Here is a 19673-nt window from a genome sequence, read left to right as displayed (position 1 = left end):
TACTCATAAATGAAATGCTTGCAGAAAGAAAGAAAGAAAGCTTGCAGAAATACAACGTTTCTTCAAATTGCAGAAAGAAAGCATGCAGAAATGAAACGTTTTCTTCTTTGCAAACGCTTTCTTGCAAAAAGCACTATTGTTGCAGAAATGCAACGTTTCTTCAAACTGCAGAAATATGTTTCAAGTCCATACATGAGCATTACTGATGACTCTCAAAAGAAACAAAACAATCATTGGAGACGAATGAATGAATACTCACATTAACTAATATTATACAAGGTTAACAAATCAACATACCAATGACCTTACAGGAATTGTCTTGTTCTAGAAACAGCTCAAAAGCCACATTCAAAACAGAAATGCCAAAAAGGTGAACAACCCATATAAGAAACTTCCGAACATAAATGGAGGTACTCAGAGAATACCCACTTGTATTGATCAACATTAGAGTTGTGAAGGTTACAACATTGCTATGGTGACTTCATAGCAAACAATAAAAAGTTGCATAAAGAACCAAACACCAAATTTTACCATCAAACATTAGTAAAAGTTTTAGACATTTTAAATCAAAATAAACGAGTTCAAAATGTGAAACTTTGCTAGATAATCAACTATAATATGATAAACTGTGGTTTGTAGTACTTAGTATTACATCCATTTCTCAGTTTTTGTCTTATGTTGCATTTGTGTTTTTTATTTCATATTTACATAAAGTATATATCTTGTAATACAAGCAAATATCCTGAAGTTCAATAATACAGATCTATAGTAAGCTTCTACGCCTACAACTAATGAAGTTCTATAAGAACTTCTTATGAGACATTAGTTGAAGTTTGTGTTGTTTACATTCCTTTCTAATTTTAATAGATAATGATCATGGCCAGCATGCGAGTGAACAACTTCAAGGAAATTCAACATCGTTATACTTTAACAAGGGCCTTAACTAGATTGAATAACTTACTTAAAAGAAGTAATGTCTACCTGAACATTGCTTTCTTCCATTAAAACCTCCTTAGTTTTTTCGCAAAGCACCCTAACCTGAAATTTTATTTAAAAACTTATAAATATAGTTATTAATTCACAATGATAAACTGCAAGAAATTCCAAATATTATTTTCATAGAGAAAAAAAGAACACTAAACAAACACTGGACTGCAAAAGCTAATGTCTTAACGATGTGAACTCATTGTGAACTTTTAGCAATTAGCAAGACACAAGAAGGGAATAGAAGCATTTACCTCTATTCCTTGTTAATAGAACAAATAGTTAATGCATGTAACTAGAGGAGTCCTCCTATAACTTGAGTAATATTTCATAAATTTCCAGAGACTTATGAAAAGATACAATAGAAACCTCTACAAATATTTTTCTATATAACTTACAAGAAAAATCAGCTCAATCAAAAACTGAATTTCGAATGACATGCTGATCAGATAAACTATTTCCCATCGTCTCTAACAAATTAAAGCATTTATAATTGTATCAAGGAAAAATAATTAAGTCACATTGGATAAATAAATCATCAGATTATTCATTAACAAGCGACACTAACCCACCCCATAGTCCAACAAAGAACGACTTAATAACAAAGGAAACCCAAATTAAAGCAGTGCAGCCAGAGACTCAAGATAAGCAATCAGCAATAGTTCAAACACAGCTCTACTTTGTCAAGAATTGCAAATGCAGTTGCAATGGAGTTTGATATCCATTTATGGTGAAAACCCAAATTTAAAAGCGAACAAAAGTGTAGATATAACAATGAAGCAGATAAGAAAGGGGAAAAACTCAAGAACACCCTTGCAGCAGGATCCGAAACGACAAAGAGTCACTCCATGACAAAAGAATATCTCCAAATTCTCTACTTGTAGCAGTCGCAATGAAATTAATAACAAAGGAAATTGGATGGAGGGCATCAAGCTGAAGAAAAGCCCCCCCTTTTTTTTTACCACCAGTAGAAGCGAAAGGAGAGTCTTTTTCGCGACCAAAGCAGCCTCGGCGACGAACAACAGCACTACGGGGCATAAAGCAGCTCTGCTGCTCTGGGTTCGACAGAGAACCTACATCTCTACAAAATACACACCAAAACCCTTCAAAGAAACCAGCAACGAGAAGAAAAAAGGATGAGAAATAGAAGCCTACAACTGCAACCCTCTATCGTGACAAAGCACAAACCGAGAAGCGAAGAATCCCGTGAGACTGAGGAGGGAGCGTAGCAGAGAGACGCCTCCGATCCGATGCTACCGCGCCAGATCTCCGAGTCTCCTTCGAGGATTAGGGTTTTAGGATATGCTGGGAGCCATGATCCTGCTCAAGCCGTTGAAGCATATGGTGGTCCAGGTTGCCATGGGTGTCCAAGGCCAACATTGGACTCACGCTCATCTTGTCCTCCTTATACCAGTCACCGCCTCTACGTCGGGGGCGAAGGAGGTGAAGAGATGGGTCGATCTGTCGTGGTCGATCGCCTCAGCACCGAGATCTGCCGCTTGACGAAGGTGTGGTCTTGACGGAGAGGAGTTCGGAGGAGTGGTTCGCGGAGAGGGGTTCGCCAGAGAGGGGTTTGCCGGAGAGGAGTTGGATGGAGAAGGCCGAGTGAGATGAGGAGTTGGGAGAAGGGTTCGAGATCAAAAATGATCGGAAGATAAGAGTTGGGAGAAGGGTTTGGGTTTTCCACTCCTTACTTAGATCCAACGGTTTGTATTAATCAAGATTTAGATAAAAACTTAACAATAGACAACACTTTTTAAAAAACGTTGTCATAGACACTAAAAAAAAGTCTAATAGACAATATTTTTTACGAAGCGTTGTCTTTGACCCGTAAAAATCACTAATAAACAACGGTTTTTAGAAAATCGTTGTCTATTAATAAGAAAATAATGAAATATACAACGCTTTTCACTAAAAGCGTTGTTAAAAAAAAAATAGACAACGCTTTTTACAAAAAACGCTGTTGTTTAAGTGTTGTAGAATTCCAATTTTCTTGTAGTGAATGGAGTCAAAGGAAACACTCTCAGGTAATGTTATTTACTACTATAAACAATAGCAAAAACATTGATGATCCTATATGAAAGCAGGGGAGATTGCGCTAGCTTTGGGGTGACGTCGAGGTGACTTGGATGTTGATTGTGTGAAAACTGTGAGTTGAAGTAAAGTGACACCGAGCGAACCTGCGCAGTAAAGCCAGGAGCTAGGAGAAGAAAGTGTTAGTCACCGAGTCAAGGAAGGGGTCACTGGCGTAGACACTCCGACACTCAAGTCAAAACAGTAGTTGAGTGAAATTGAGAAGATGATGAACAGTAGAACTATAGTGTCCATGCGCGAGTGTACGGATGTATATGTATTCATAAGCATATTGGCCAACGGAGAGAACCCTTTTTTATACCGCTTCTCATAACCTTTGCATTAATGAGATGACAGAGAATATCTGGTGTTAGAGTATGTCGGGTAGTGGAGTATGTACGATAGCGTTCATATAGGGGAGGAAGGCTTCATCACATGTATATATCAGAGTAAAGGCATATTCCCTGACAGGTTGTTATAATTATCTGACAATGTTGTCTTTTAGAAGGAGTTTGATCAGATTTGTAGCCGACCGGGAATATACTGGAAGTCGTTCTCTAGAGAAGTGGGGAACTGAGCCCCTAAGGTTTTACCAGTGCTTGGGGCGATCAAATTTATGATGAAAACTTTACATTGAAGTAAGGAGTACGACCCCGTAAGTCCGATCGACACTAGGTCGACCTGCTATAAACTGGAGCCCTGCCTCTGCAAAGTGGGGAGCTGAGCCTCGTGGATTCGACTAGTGCTAAGCCTGACCGAGTTTATGTTGGGAATTTGGCATCTGCCCGGACAAGATGTTCTGTCAGACTTTATGTTGAGGTTTGTCTTAGACTTGACAATTATACTTGAATATAGAGTCCGATCCAACTGAGCCATGTGTCTAGCGTGCCTGATTGGCCAAAGCACTTGGCGGTGACACTGAACTTATTTCGGTATGGCACCAATACAACCCGAGAGTTAACCACTTTTTGACTTTGCCCGCCACATCAACAGACTTTTTTGATGTCGAACCCCACTTTGGGTCACACCTTACTTGTCGTATCAACCAACATACTCAAGGGGTGTCTTGGGCTAAAGTTCAGCCTTGAGTGGTTTCATCTCGGGTACCAAGTCAAGGAGGAAAAAAATAAAGTAGATCGATTAATAGATTCAAGGATGCAAGTCGGGGGGGAGCATATGTTGTTAGAATTGCAATATATCAATAATGAATTATAAGATGCATCTACAACAAGATCTAGCTATCATCAATTTCTAAAGCAGTATTAAAACTAAAACAATAGCTAGCGAATATTTGATCTGAATCCATCGTAAGACTATTGCTTCTTACTTGTCGTCGGAGATCCTACAAACACAAAAGATATCTTCCACAAGATTGAGCTAGCAACCCAAGGTCCTTCTCAATGAGAAATAAAGAAGCAAGAGGAAGAGAGCATAATTAGCATGCTGTAAATGAACCATATCTCTTCCTTTATATACCCGGTCTAACTTTTGAGTACTATCTACAATAATTTCCATATCTAATTAATATCCCATCAATGTTAATGAATCAAGTTATTGGATCTATACATTGAATCCACATCTATTTAACTCAAACCCCCTTTACATGCAATCAAGTATTAGACCAATTAATTAAGGTTTAGTTTTCTTAATGCAATTAGAAAAAAATGATTAATCAGGCTGGGTAACGTCGAGCCTGGGGTGACCGGTCCGGCTCCACGGAAGTTTTCCACCGGCCACCAGGGTAAATCGGGAAGCACTCGCAGCAGGCATCCAGGAACCCAGCATCCTTTAGTTGCGTGCCCCATTTGGAAGAAAAATTTCTACAAATTCGCCATAGCTAGGGCTCGAACCGCGAGTATCTGGGTGATAACCTAGATGCCTTGCAGCCGCACAATAGCCCGGGAGACTTCTTAATGCAATTAGAGCATCCACAATGTGATGCATTAATGGGGTGTTATGACACCCCCTTGGTGTTAAAACCATTATAAAGGGATGTTATAATACCCCTTCTCTTGAACACGTTCAAGCAAACATGGGGTGGACCATCCCCTGACTGACCCACTCCATGTGTGTATTTTTTTATTTTTATTTATTAAAAATTTATAAATTTTTAAAATAGTTAGATGATTGAAACAGTAAAATTTTAATATTATTTTTCTAAAAATACTAAAATTATTTTTAAAAGTAATAATAATAATAATACTTTAAATATTTTAAAATATATTTAAAATATATTTATTTGATATGATAAAATTTTAGGATAATTGAGTGGACTATGAGACTCATAAATAATGAGTGTTAAAATTAAAATGAATGTGAGTGAAAGAGATATGTTGTTATAATGAGTACGTGACAATGGACCCTATGCTTTTTGATGAGGTGGTGAGTGTTATAATAGGAGTGAGTTGTGGTTGCTCTTAGTTGTGTGTGAATGTAAGTTCATCTTATGGAGATTAAGCTCATCCATATAGATTTAATTGAATTTAGTCTACCTATATGGACTTAATCCTACATATATTGCTTCTGTTTTCTCAATTATTTTCTTTTTTATTAATTCAAAATCTTTTAATTAACAATTTAGTTGGAGATATGATCATACAAATTTATCGATATTTGTCTTTCATCCTTTACTACTCCTTTATATCTTTGACAAGCTCTATCTTGCCTATAATTTTATTTTTAATTCAATTATATATTTATTTAATTAGTTTTTTTATGTTATTATAATTATAAATATGATTAGACTTCTTCTGTTTTTCTTGTCCATTGAGATTCAAATCCTCTAATCTCTTATCTTCTCGTTTTTTTATTATAAGTTCGACAGTCAAGACTGAATTGACATGTCATCCATGTTGACATATCCTTACGTCTATACTGAAGGCGAGCAATTATAGATTGAGGTCCTGCATGAAACGCTCAAGCATGACCTCACATCGCATTCATGGGCCGACTACCTCTACTACATCATCGACAATATGATCTCTAACACCAGCGTTAGTGACCAGACTTTCCATTATGGCCCCAAAATTTCAATATCTACTAATTAAATATTATTACCCGTAAATTAACTTAGCAATTTCATAAATAAAAAAAATATTTAATAATTTTTTAAAATTCAATGAAATATAAAAAAAAACAAGATGATAACTTGATCACATGAAATGAACTCAGACTTCTTCTATGACATGACGTCCTGGGTGAACTCAACCAATTCTAGATCAGCCGAGTGCATCTCTAATTCTTGGATCCATCTCTATTATTTATTTGAAAATAAATTCAAAATTACTTATGTAGTGTTTTTTTTTATCAAAATTATCACAAGGTCAATTCTTTTTGTTAAATTGAAAAAATAGACGCATTATGTGAAGAGTGTTTTTAAAATAACTAAGCGACTTAAAAAATAATAATCTAACAATTTCATCTAATAAAATTTTTAAATATTTTTTGAATTAAATGGATAGATATATTGTAGAAGATTATTAGAGTTTATATATTTTTAAAAACACATGATTCCAGACAGACTAATATTTACATGAAATTGTGTATAAGAATGTATCAACTTATAACGACACTGCCAGTTTGACATTGATTAAAATATTACATGATCACTTTCACCAAATTAATACATTTTTAAATGTATATATATATATATATATATATATATATATATATATATATATATATATATTTAAATTCTAAATATTTATAATAAAATTTGTATTATTTATTTTAAAAATTTATAAAAAATAGTTCGATACATGAAATTCATCCCGAAAAGGAATCATTTGTTTTTAAAATTTATGATTTAAATAATAATTTTAATCACATAAAGAGCATTTAGTAGAGGTTTATGAGTAATGTCATTCCATCAACACTTAAAATCTCACATATTTCTCTGTTATAAAAGAAAATTATTTCAACAATTATTTGATGGTCATACATTATTTTATTTATATATATATATATATATATATATATATTATCTCATTTTTATTTTATAATACGTTCGTCCGTCAACCCGTCTCAAGATCAACATGGAGGAGATAAATAACGGACGACTACTAGTCTTTGGAATAATGACTAACACATAAGGGAGACATTTACTTCGACTTTATCGAGATTCGAACTCCAGACCTTATTATGATAACACCTCATGCACTAGTCATTAGATCCCTCCGAAGAGATACTTCTTCCACTGTATTCATCCTTGCATAAGTTGATGGTGCTCCTTCCACCCATTCTCATGATGGAATGGGAGCTCAAAAGGGATGCCCAAATAAATTAAAAAGATAAATACGAAGATAACGGATGAAACATGCTTTCCAGTCAAGCCACTTTTAATTTCTGCCTAATTGAATTATAAAACAGAGAGATTTTCATTTCCATAACTGGTGGAATTTGAGTTGTCTCGCATTTTAAGCCAAAACACGGCTGAATTGGGGAACATAATTTTGAAGGCAACCCATGCTGGAGGAACGTTGGCCTCCGAGGTTCACCAATCAGGTAATGGGTGGGGCCTTGGGTGTTTTTGAACTAATTTTCACTTATTTCCCTGACTCCTCTCGGAGACTCGACAATGTCTGGGTGGTTAGGGTTCCTATGCCTATTTCTCCACTCCCCTCCGACCATGTTTTGGGAGTTCAGCTGCTTTCCACCCCAATTGCTGCTGCACTGGAGGAGGAATTGGGGAAACAAATAACGGAGGCGCAGGGAATCCTTCGTCGCCTCTTTTCTTCTTCCCTTCATCGATCGGCTATCGACTTCCGTCCCACCTGGCCGCCGTTCGTTACTGGAGAATAAATCTCACAGAAAGTAAGTTACTTTCCCTATCACTTCATTTGTTGAAAAAGGCTGATCATTTTGAGGCCACGCCAGTGTTTTTTTTTTTTTACCATAAACCTTGGCGTAATTTTCCAAAATGTTAGATATTTATTTCCTGCTTTGGACATGCTATTGTTGAAGAGTATTTTATATGTTACAAAGCAATAGAGAGAGGTCTTAGTCAGTAGTTAGAGAGAGCTCTTGGTAGAGTGAAAAGCCTAGCCGCCACTTTCTCGTTTTTTCATCTTATCTGGCTGTTAGGATAGTTGTTTTTTTCCGATTGCATGAGATTTCTAGTTCTCAGGTTGGAAAGCAGCTGCTGGAGACGTTGTTGAAGATTTGCAAATTGCAGGGTAAAACTTCTAACTGTCTTCCTCCATACCATAGTTTCGGTCTTTGACTTGAAAGATACTATTTCAATATTGTGTTGACGATCCAATGAATGGTGCCAATGATACATTGGAGATTGAAGGAGGAAGTAGGAAGGAGATGAAGCAAAAGAAGATGCAATATCTGTGTTGAGTGGTATCGAGATTTTATTATATTTTTCGATCGTTTCATTCGGTATAGTACAAGATTTGAAATCATGCCTGGCGTAGACAATGTCTACTTCCTATATTTCATCTCCCTCCTTCAATTCCAATCCATTACCGACACCATGCATCGAAACATTAACACGATAATGAAATAGTATCGTTCTAGTTAAAGATCAAAACTTCGGTACGACTCAAGATTTTAAACCTTTCTTATACATACTTGGTTCATAGCAGTGGATGGATAGTATTCAAATTTAACAAAGAGGAGGATTACTAGTTTGAAAAGCATTGATATGGCCCCCAGTAGTAATGGCCTACCAAATACAAAGTAAGGTCCCATATTTAACACTTCATTGTGATCGTGATCCTCCTCTTTGTTAAATTTGAATATTAATTATCCATCGTTATAAGCTGATTTGTGCAAGGTGCAAGATTCACCTTGTTGTAAAATACCTAACCAGACAGAAACCCCATTGTTCTCTTCCTTGTTCAAATCTTGTGTTTGGAGTTCAACTATCTCTTCCTCAGTCTCAAGTTCTCTGAGACCAATTACACACAGTTGTTTTCTCTTTTCCATGCCTACTTCAGTTTTAGATGGGTTGGTGGATTTCGTGTTTCAGTCCTCCTCTGCAAGTGTCACCAAAATACTAGAGTAGACCTTTCTTTCATTTCCTTTAGTATCTTTGTTAGATATTGCCTTTGTACAAGGAATTGCTGCTGCTTGCCTCTTCCTGCATTCCTCATCTTGGGTTGCAACAAGTTCCAGAGTTGTTTTTTGCTTCTTCCCATTTATTTTCCGGTACAACCTCCTGCCAAGAGCTCCCAAGTCTTAGTTTCGTCTTTAATTAATCAGTCCGCTCCATGATGACTGGTGTTCCATCATCTCCCAACCTTGGAATCTCTTAGAAGTTGATCGATGCTTAGACTTCCACTTTATAAAAGAGTGTCAATCGGCGAAAATAGATCCTCATAGCCGGATGAGATGAAAAAACTGGAGGGAGGCGACTAGAGTTTTCACCCTAGGATTTGCTATCTTTAGTTGTGACTTTAATAGCTACTCTCCAACCTGAGAACTAGAAATCCCCAAGCAATTGACGAAAACAACGATCCTCACAGCTAGATAAGATGAAAAGAAAGGGTGGGAGACGGCTAGGGTTTTCACTAAGGAGACCTAACTATTGACTGAGACCTCCCTTTGGCTACTTGTTCATCCTTAGGTTGATCATCCTCACAGCTGATTGCTAATTCGAGACTGCATCAACTTCCTCACATTCCTTGAGATGGGAGGCCTCTGTGGATTCTCAATTGCACTACATACCCAATGATCATCAGCATCAATGTGCTTGGTGTGGAAGTGATACATAACAATCTTGCTTTTGGGAAATTTCACTAAATCATAGTTATCATTCTTCTACCATGAATTCATCTTCACTCATTGGTTTCAACCAATGAGTAATTTTTATTTCTTGATAATTCTTATGAATTTTATTATTAGAGGTTGTCCAACTTCTATAAAATCTAGGGTCATCTCTAATTTTAATTTGATATGTAATGAATTTTATAAAATAAAAATATCATAAAATATGGAAAAATAAAGAAAATATGGTGATTATTATTTCCTTTTTAATGATGATCAATTTGTGTCATTCGACATGGATGGAAATTTTCATCATATGAAGTATTGGAACATGAAATTAGTTGGCACAATTAAATTTTTTTACAAATTTTATTCTTTTTTCTCAATCATGAGGATGAGGGATAAGGAGAGGATATGAAATTGATAACTAGGGATGAGAAGAAGGTGCATCTCTCGTTATCAAGAAATGAACAACAACAAACTTAAGCAAAGGAAGGCGTCATCTAATCAATAAGGGTTGGATCACCCAATTGAAAATTGTAGGGCAATTGGGTGAGGAATCAATTGAGAAAGTTGACCTTGTTTGACATCCATGAGTTACACGATTCCACTATTGCATCACATAGTTTCATATGATTAACTATACAGGATGCATCAATTACATATTAAGTATCTTACAATTAAAAAAATTATACAATTCAAATAAGTTAAGGGTAGCCCGATGCATGAAGCTCCCACCAATGGATCCGAAACTTGAATCCGTGACCTCTAGGTCACATGACAACAATTTTATCGTTACACAAAGTTCCCTTTCATACAATTCAGTAAATTATAATTAAATATATTATATAAGTTATAAATAAAATTATATAGCTTGTAATTTTAAGTTATAATTATTTAACATAAATATAACCTCTATTTTATATTTTATGGTTACAAAACTTATATAAATTAAATAAGTTAGATTATATAAAACATATAATTATTTAATTTAATTACTTAGTTAATTATACTAACTTAGTAAATAAGTTATGCTAATTTAATTAGTAAATTATATGTAAATCTACTAAGATTTGATAATTTAATTATAAACTGATAAATCTGACATGATGTAATATATAATGTTATTTAACTTATATACAATATCTATTTATTATACTCATGGTTTAAAATCTCGACTTGTGCTGAGGTTTCGGTCCTGGATCAGAATGATACGGTTTCAGTATTGTATCATGTCGTGGCGATATAGTTTCGGTATTTTTTAAATATATAATATATTAATTAAAAATAAAATATAAAAATAATCTTGAAATAAATATGAAAATAAATAAATAAATGAAAAGTTTTATTATAATTTTTTAGAATTAAAATAAATTAATTAGATAATTTTATTTGGGTTTAATAAAACCTCTTTATATTATCCCAATCATAGCTAGGAGTTGATTAAAGTAATTTACTTAAGTTTTAATTTAAAAAACACCCTGCCACTCCCTTGTGCGAGACGAGAAAATTGCACGACTACGCGATCGCTGGGTTCGCGGGACTCCAGCGCAGTCGCGACAGTTTCGTGACCCCTCCGTCGCGGACGCAGTGGTTGCGCGACCTCTCCGTTGCGTTCGTGGAGTCGCGCGCCCCCTCCAACGCGGACGCGGGGTCGCGCGCCCCATCCACGGCTGACGCGGGGTTGTGCAACACCTCTCTGTTGCCGCGAGGCCTGGTACCAGGGTCGTGCCGGTGCCGGTCGACGAGTGGAACGAGATGCTTTACTCGTTTCCACCGGTACGACACGGTATTTTAATCCTTGATTATACTATGACTTTTATATATATACCAGTGATCGTGCACACACGTCGTGTGTGTAATATAATATATTGAAATCCCATTGACCCTTTATAATGAAATTATATTAATTAAAGCATTTTAGCATTAAAATACTAAAGTAGAGTCATTAGTAGAGTCATTAGGGTAAAATACCTGACTTTTGAAAATCTGAATTATTTGGGTCTTTGAAAATCTGAATTGTTTGGATTTTCAAGTGTCACCCTTACGACTTCCCTATGAAAAAAATTAATTTAATTTAATATTATACTTATCTTAGTAAAAAAAACTAAGAAAAGTATATTTTTTAACATTGTCGGCCTAAAATATTTATAGAAGCTTCTTTGATCACAGTGTTGTCAATTCTAAGATGTGGGATTAAAGAGAATTATATTTTTTTTATATAAAACAACCAGAGAAAATTAATGATGAGAAAAATTCATAATAATATGCTGCAGCTGAGTCTCGAACTCTAGATCACTGATTGTTTCGCTTGTGGAATTACTAATAAACCTTGAATTATTTTTAGTGTGAATAGAAAAAAGGATATTAACGTAAATTCATTTTAGACTTCACCAAAGTTAGTTAGTAAAGGGGAGAGATCTTTAATAAAATAATAAGATATATATATATATATAAAAGGTAGATAGTAGATAAATTTATAATATATTAATAAAATTTAAATAACTTAATTTATTAAATTATTATTTACTCAATGAATGAACTTGATTTGCCCAATATAAAGAAATCAAATTATAGTTTATCTTAAAATAATAGCTGCATAGTAAGATACTATATCAAAGTTATACTTTTTACCGTTAAATAAAAAAACTTCAACACTGATTAAAAGTTTAAACATTGATACTATGCATAAACAACGAAACAATACATGTGATCTATATGGTATTGTTATTATATTTGAAGGATGAGTTTATCATGAACTAGAGCATAATGATATGGAATATTTTTATAAGGAAAAATCAATTAAATCAATATAAAATTTAACAAATAAAGTAAATAACAAAAGCAACATTCAAAAAAGGGAACTTTTACAAGAATTATGCAAGTCTAATTTGTTCCCAACATTATCATGAAGTTTGTATATGATCAAATAGTGGTGTGGTAGCCCTTGAGATTTTTGTACCTTCAAAATTTGTAAATCTTGGATTGGATTAAAATTCTTGTTCAAAATCCATCTCACAAATAGCAAGTGGGTTTGTATTGGAATGAGAATATTTTGCATCATATTTAAAGCTACCTTCTAATTCCTACTTGGCAAAACACTAAAATCGAAGTGTCAACCCAAGGACTAGGAATGAAATTGATGAAGCGAAGAAGAAAATAACTTCTTCTAGAGGAAAAATTTTCATACGATAAAAATTATTATTTTTTTTTTGCAAATGTATCAATTTTGAATATTTTTGTTTATTGTTAGTGTGCCAATCTTGAATATTTTAAATCTTGAAGATTTTTTAATTTCTTCTTTTTATTGTAGATGAGGTAATCTCAAATTTATCTTCAATTTATTTTCTTTAAAATTATTTTTTTTGTATTTGATCCTGTCTGGAAGCTGAGAAAACGAACCTGCCGGGGTGTGACGTGTCTGGAAGGTTGACCGCATCCCCATGACCCGGTCGATGATCTGTCCGCTGCGTTGACCAGGTCGTCTGAAGTCCTCCTCCGGTCAACTATACCTGGGCCTCTGCTACCTCGGTGCTCGAGGCGAATCCCACAGACATATAAGCGATCACATAAAATAGAGCAGTAAAATAAGTAATTAGTATGAGTGCAATGAAGGTACGAGAACGTACCCTGGCCCGGGGGGGCGCCCTCGGATGGATGGGTGAGCTGGTCGGATACAGATCGAGTCGTCGCGGCTCTGCCGGATGGATGTATCATCATAGCAGTAATACAAATAGCAAAGAATCACGGCTCGATGGCCGGAAAACACAACGGATGCACAGAAACACCGTTGAGGGCCGGATCTACGCCAAAAGCAGTGGAGACAACAAATATACAACCATCGGAGCCGACTGTCGGGACGCCGGAGTCGGCTGTAGGACTACCGGAAGAGGCGGTAGAGGCTGGGATAGGAGACAACGGCCGCTGTACAGTGGTAAACGCGGAAAGAGGCGGCGGCTGGCGCTGGAAGAGGCGACTGCTGGCCACCGTGGCGGTCGCAGGCGGCGGCTCCGACCAATAGAGGCAGCAACGATGGCTACATGAGGCGACAGTTGTGCTCCGATGCGTTGCCGGTGTGGAAAAGAGAGACGAGGACGAAGAGAGGACGTCGCAAGGGCGGCGGTCTGTTCGTGGAGGCTTACCGACGAGGAAGGAGAGGGATGGTCCGAGGAGCTGGAGATCGGCGCCGCGAGGAGGAGATGAGAGGCGACGATAGCCGATGCCGGCGTCAGTGAGTAGCATCAGATGGAGAGGAAGAAAAGCCCCGTCTCCCCCTTTCTCCCTAGCGGCAGCCGCCCCCAAAACACGAGCCCCCCTCCCCCAAAGAAACCTAAACCTCCCTCTACCAAAATGTCCTTCTTTTTCCTCTTAATTACCTTTGACCTCTTCACATATCCGGATCACAAGCCTCCCCTTCAAGTCTAGTCGAAGGAGGCGTGAGTCCGACTGACTGGACAGTCTATTGCAAAGATTTGAACTACTCTCGATGTCAAAGCCAAAACGCTGAACCAATAATATAATGTCCCTCGAGCGGTCGCGATAATAATGGTGTCGCAGGAGATGGTCACGATACCGAGCAAACTAAGTCGGAAACTGGACCAATGCCAAGTGCGCAGCCGCGAAAATACCGACCGGACGATCGAAGTGCTGTCGATCGGATGGATAGATGCTAGGCGAACGCTGTCGTGCGAGCGATCGAAATGATGCCGATCGGATGGATAGATGCTAGACGGACGCTGTCGTGCGAGCGATCGAAATGACGTCGATCGGATGGATAGATGCCGGGCGGACGATACCGCGCGTGCGACCGGAATGATGGCGATCGGTCGGATAAATGCCGGGCGGACGATACCGCGCGTGCGACCGGAATGATGTCGATCGGTCGGATAAATGCCGGGCGGACGATACCGCGCGTGCGACCGGAATGACGTCGATCGGAAGAATAGATGTCGGGCGGATGATGCCGCGCGTGCGACCGGAATGTCGATCGGAAGAATAGATGCCGGGCCGCGAGGACTGCTCGACCCCGAACGGGGGAGATAGATGCTCGTGACGGCTACTCGACCCAAACGGGGGAGATAGATGTATGATATACCAGTCCGATATACTGGTCCTCCCGGCTGAACGGCTCGGGGGCCTTCGGCTTCGAGCGCTTGGCTCGGATAATAACCTTTCGGCCGAACGGCTCGGGGGCCTTCGGTCCTCGAGCCTGTGGCTCGGATATAAACCTCCCGGCCGATCAGCTCGGGGGCCTTCGGTGATAACTCGACCCCGAACAGGGGAGATAGAATATATGATATGCTGGTCCGTGCAGAGGTCTTCAGCCCGGGAGGTTTATAGTCGCCGGCCCGACTGCGTCCCGACTCTTGGTCGGTCGCCCGGGAGGCTTATAGTCGCCGGCCCGACTCTCGATTTTTAACGACGGTACTCGTCGGTCTCCAAGTGAGACTACACACCCGGCCGAACGGCTCGGGCCTTCGTCGTCGAGCGCTTGGCTCGGAAAACCATATACCCGGCCGACCGGCTCGGGCCTTCACATCGAGCGCTTGGCTCGTATATAATCCTCCTCGAGGTAGTCTCGACTAAAATGTACCTGGCCGAGCGGCTCAGGCCTTCGCTCCCTGAGGTAGTACTCAGCTAAAATGTACCTGGCCGAGCGGCTCAGGCCTTCGCTCCCTGAGGTAGTACTCAGCCAAGGCAATAACCTCCCTCTATCATCCTGAACAGCGCAGGGTTTTGGTTTCCCATCCTGCCATAATAGTATGCAGCTCGGCCAAACAGCTCGGGGTCTTCGTGATACCCTTCCCGGCCGAACGGCTCGGGGATATTTACGATAATCTCGACCTAACCGAATGGTTGAGGTCTCAGATTTCAAGCGTCTAGCCCGTATCACCTACGCAGCCCTGCCTAGTGGTTCGGGGTCTTCGATTTCGAACGCTGCTTACATTCTATACGCAGCCCGGCCTAGCGGCCTGGGGTCTTCGGGATATCCTTCCCGACCGAACGGCTCGGGATCTTCTATTTCAAGCATCGCTCGTATCCCATACGCAGCCCGGCCAAACGGCCCGGGGTCTTCGGGTTCGAGCCCGTGGCTCGGATATAAACCTCCCGGCCGAACGGCTCGGGGGCCTTCGGGTTCGAGCCCCTGGCTCGGATATAAACCTCCCGGTCGAACGGCTCGGGGGCCTTCGGGTTCGAGCCCCTGACTCGGATATAAACCTCCTGGCCGATCGGCTCGGGGGCCTTCGGCTTCGAGCCCGTGGCTCGGATATAAACCTCCCGGCCGAACGGCTCGGGGGCCTTCGGCTTCGAGCCCGTGGCTCGGATATAAACCTCCCGGCCGAACGGCTCGGGGGCCTTCGGCTTCGCTCCGCCGTAAACCTCCGCCGATCGGCGGGGCCGGCGATTCCTGGTCGCCGAAGAACTACGAGGGCGGCGGCTCGGGGCCGACGAGCCGTGGCTCGGATATAAACCTCCCGGCCGAACGGCTCGGGGGCCTTCGGCTTCGAGCCCCTAGCTCGGATATAAACCTCCCGGCCGATCGGCTCGGGGGCCTTCGGCTTCGAGCCCGTGGCTCGGATATAAACCTCCCGGCCGAACGGCTCGGGGGCCTTCGGCTTCGAGCCCGTGGCTCGAATATAAACCTCCCGGCCGATCGGCTCGGGGGCCTTCGGCTTCGAGCCCGTGGCTCGGATATAAACCTCCCGGCCGATCGGCTCGGGGGCCTTCGGGACTAGTACAGATCATATAACTGACAGAACAAATAACGGAAAAACTGACCGTGGTCATGAGGATGGCAGAACTCTCCGGCATCATCCATCTTCACGTTCCAGATTAGGCGCGTTCCCACAGACGGCGCCAATTTGATCCTGTCTGGAAGCTGAGAAAACGAACCTGCCGGGGTGTGACGTGTCTGGAAGGTTGACCGCATCCCCATGACCCGGTCGATGATCTGTCCGCTGCGTTGACCAGGTCGTCTGAAGTCCTCCTCCGGTCAACTATACCTGTATCCAGCGACCGGGTCGCCCCGGCCTCTGGTACCTCGGTGCTCGAGGCGAATCCCACAGACATATAAGCGATCACATAAAATAGAGCAGTAAAATAAGTAATTAGTATGAGTGCAATGAAGGTACGAGAACGTACCCTGGCCCGGGGGGGCGCCCTCGGATGGATGGGTGAGCTGGTCGGATACAGATCGAGTCGTCGCGGCTCTGTCGGATGGATGTATCATCATAGCAGTAATACAAATAGCAAAGAATCACGGCTCGATGGCCGGAAAACACAACGGATGCACAGAAACACCGTTGAGGGCCGGATCTACGCCAAAAGTAGTGGAGACAACAAATGTACAACCATCGGAGCCGACTGTCGGGACGCCGGAGTCGGCTGTAGGACTACCGGAAGAGGCGGTAGAGGCTGGGATAGGAGACAACGGCCGCTGTACAGTGGTAAACGCGGAAAGAGGCGGCGGCAGCCGCTGCAGACGGCGGCTGGCGCTGGAAGAGGCGACTGCTGGCCACTGTGGCGGTCGCAGGCGGCGGCTCCGGCCAATAGAGGCAGCAACGATGGCTACATGAGGCGACAGTTGTGCTCCGATGCGCTGTCGGTGTGGAAAAGAGAGACGAGGACGAAGAGAGCCCGAGGTTCGGCTGCTGGCCGTCGCGAGGGCTGCGGTCTGCTCGTGGAGGTTTGTCGGCGAGGAAGGAGAGGGATGGTCCGAGGAGCTGGAGGTCGGCGCCGCGAGGAGGAGGTGAGAGGCGACGATAGCCGGTGCCGGCGTCAGTGAGTAGCATCAGATGGAGAGGAAGAAAAGCCCTGTCTCCCCCTTTCTCCCTAGCGGCAGCCGCCCCCAAAACACGAGCCCCCCTCCCCCAAAGAAACCTAAACCTCCCTCTACCAAAATGCCCTTCTTTTTCCTCTTAATTACCTTTGACCTCTTCACATATCCGGATCAGTATTATTTCTTTACTCGTTTGTATTATCCTCCCTTTCTAAGGAAAACTCAACTCTGAACGAGTTGTTGATTTCTCTTCTTTGGTCTTCATTTCCTAGCATAAGGAACAATTGCTTCGATAACTCTATTTAGCAATGTTTTTTCATTATTTTTGTTCTTTCGATGTCCCTTCAATTGCTAAAGAAATTGATACACTTTATTTCTCTTTTTGCATTTTAACTTTGAGATATTTCTTTTTAGTCGTCCTTTCAAACTTGTTAGAAAATATTTGAGTTTATTATATGGAAAGAATAACACTTATGCCTTCATTGAAATCATGTAGCACATCTAACGTGAAGGCAATAATTAAGAGGATGATTTCATAAAACTTATAACAAAATATAGATGAATTCTTGAAATTCTCACAAATGAGTATATCCTCTAATTTAAAATTGAATTTGTATTCATATAAGTTGGAAAGATAAATTAACAAACATTGTAATTAATCTTTCTTGCAATATGACTATAAAAAATGTATATGAATGGTACGACTGCATTTAATGTAGATGTGATGAGGAAATTTGAATTAATAAATGCAATATAAAATTTACAATACCATTAAATATTTTATAATAATTATTACTCAAGTATCATTTTCATCCTTGTATGAACAAATATATTTCTAATATGCAAAGTGGTTGACAAGCATCAAAGATATAAAAGGAATTATAGTAAGTGATTTGCAAATTTTTAAGTTGTCATCTTGCAAGAGTAATTGCGTATATAAACAAAAATCAATTTTTAGGAAGAATAACTTCGTTTATACCCAAATGATGTAAGATTTGTTGATGTTGAAGTTGCTCGAGTTTTGAGCTAAACCAATAGAGGAAGATAGTTATTAATGTGCTCTCATTGTTGGATCTAGAAGTGATAGTAGTTTTCTCGTTGATGAAAATTGCAAAAACTAAATAAATCTTTTTATAGATTCTGTTAGCTTTTGTTTGTGCCAATGTGTATTGTTTGCAATAAGGAAGAGCTAGTGTTGGTGGATCTAGAAGGCACCAAACCAATGATGACGTCTTGATTTGATGGATAGTGACATCGATCAATTTTATTAGTGGTGATGGAAGTAATGATTGACCATCTGATGCGGTGAGATTGGTGAGAAGTAGTAGGGCGGAAGGGCAAGTTAGTGAAGGTGATGAAGATCTTCATGATGGTGCCATTAGTGCTTCTAGTGGTGATATGGTAAGAACAATTCTATATGTCTCTTTTTTAGCCATTTGTATCCTTGCTTTTCTTTTTTTTTTCTATTTTTTTTTACTCTTAGCTCTTTTTTTTGTTTTTGTTTTCACACTCTTTTTTCTCACTCTCTTTTGTTCCCATTTTTTTTCTTTTTTTTTTTTGTGATAACGAGTCCGATGAGGCACTGCGATGGCAAAGCCGACTATGCACAAAGATAATGAAAGGGCATGGGAATATAACCTAAGATGAGATGAGAATAGAGAAGTAATAGTGATGGTGAAATAAAAATCTAAAAGGTGACGATTAAAGTCGATGTGCCAAGGATGCGGTGGAGGATAATGTATGTGATAATGAAGAAAAAATGAAATAACGATAAAGAGCAATGATTAAAGAAATATGCAAAGAAGCAAAACTAATCTCAAATTGCGTATGAGTCGTGCCTAGCGGAAGTTTGAGCATGATGAATAATGAAGATAATTAGTACCGAAATCAAACCAACAAATGTCGGCTAATACCAATTAACAATAACAACCAAGTCTTATTCTCCTACATCGACTCTAATACCAATTAACAATAACAACCAAATCTTATTCTCCTACGTCGACTCTAATACCAATTAAGATCACCAAAATTAAATTGTCGAACTACTTAATTGAATTGATGAATCACTCAAGTACTGGGAATGAAATTGACGAAGCGACGAATAAAATAACCTCACTTGGAG

General features: G+C 39.8%; 1 protein-coding gene across 11 annotated transcripts in view; it reads left to right on the top strand.

Moving 5' to 3' along the window:
* Positions 1 to 7475: 7475 nt before the first annotated feature.
* The window catches only part of LOC122006992 (protein-tyrosine sulfotransferase-like), a 63451-nt gene continuing 51253 nt past the window's right edge, over positions 7476 to 19673 (top strand). For 5 of the 11 annotated variants that reach the window (XM_042562718.1, XM_042562717.1, XM_042562714.1 and 2 more), the window contains exons 1-3: positions 7507 to 7560; positions 7650 to 7869; positions 8183 to 8231. In XM_042562718.1, the coding sequence (XP_042418652.1) occupies positions 7522 to 7560; positions 7650 to 7869; positions 8183 to 8231 (308 nt within the window). In that variant the 5' untranslated portion in view covers positions 7507 to 7521. Of the gene's footprint in view, positions 7561 to 7614; positions 7870 to 8182; positions 8232 to 18648; positions 18953 to 19673 lie in introns of those variants that run through there. The other 6 variants (XM_042562720.1, XM_042562723.1, XM_042562722.1 and 3 more) reach the window with 5 other exon arrangements.

This window comes from Zingiber officinale, chromosome 7B, assembly GCF_018446385.1.
Source record: "Zingiber officinale cultivar Zhangliang chromosome 7B, Zo_v1.1, whole genome shotgun sequence".
Taxonomy (NCBI): domain Eukaryota; kingdom Viridiplantae; phylum Streptophyta; class Magnoliopsida; order Zingiberales; family Zingiberaceae; genus Zingiber; species Zingiber officinale.
This window is presented reverse-complemented; position numbering and strand designations above follow the sequence as displayed.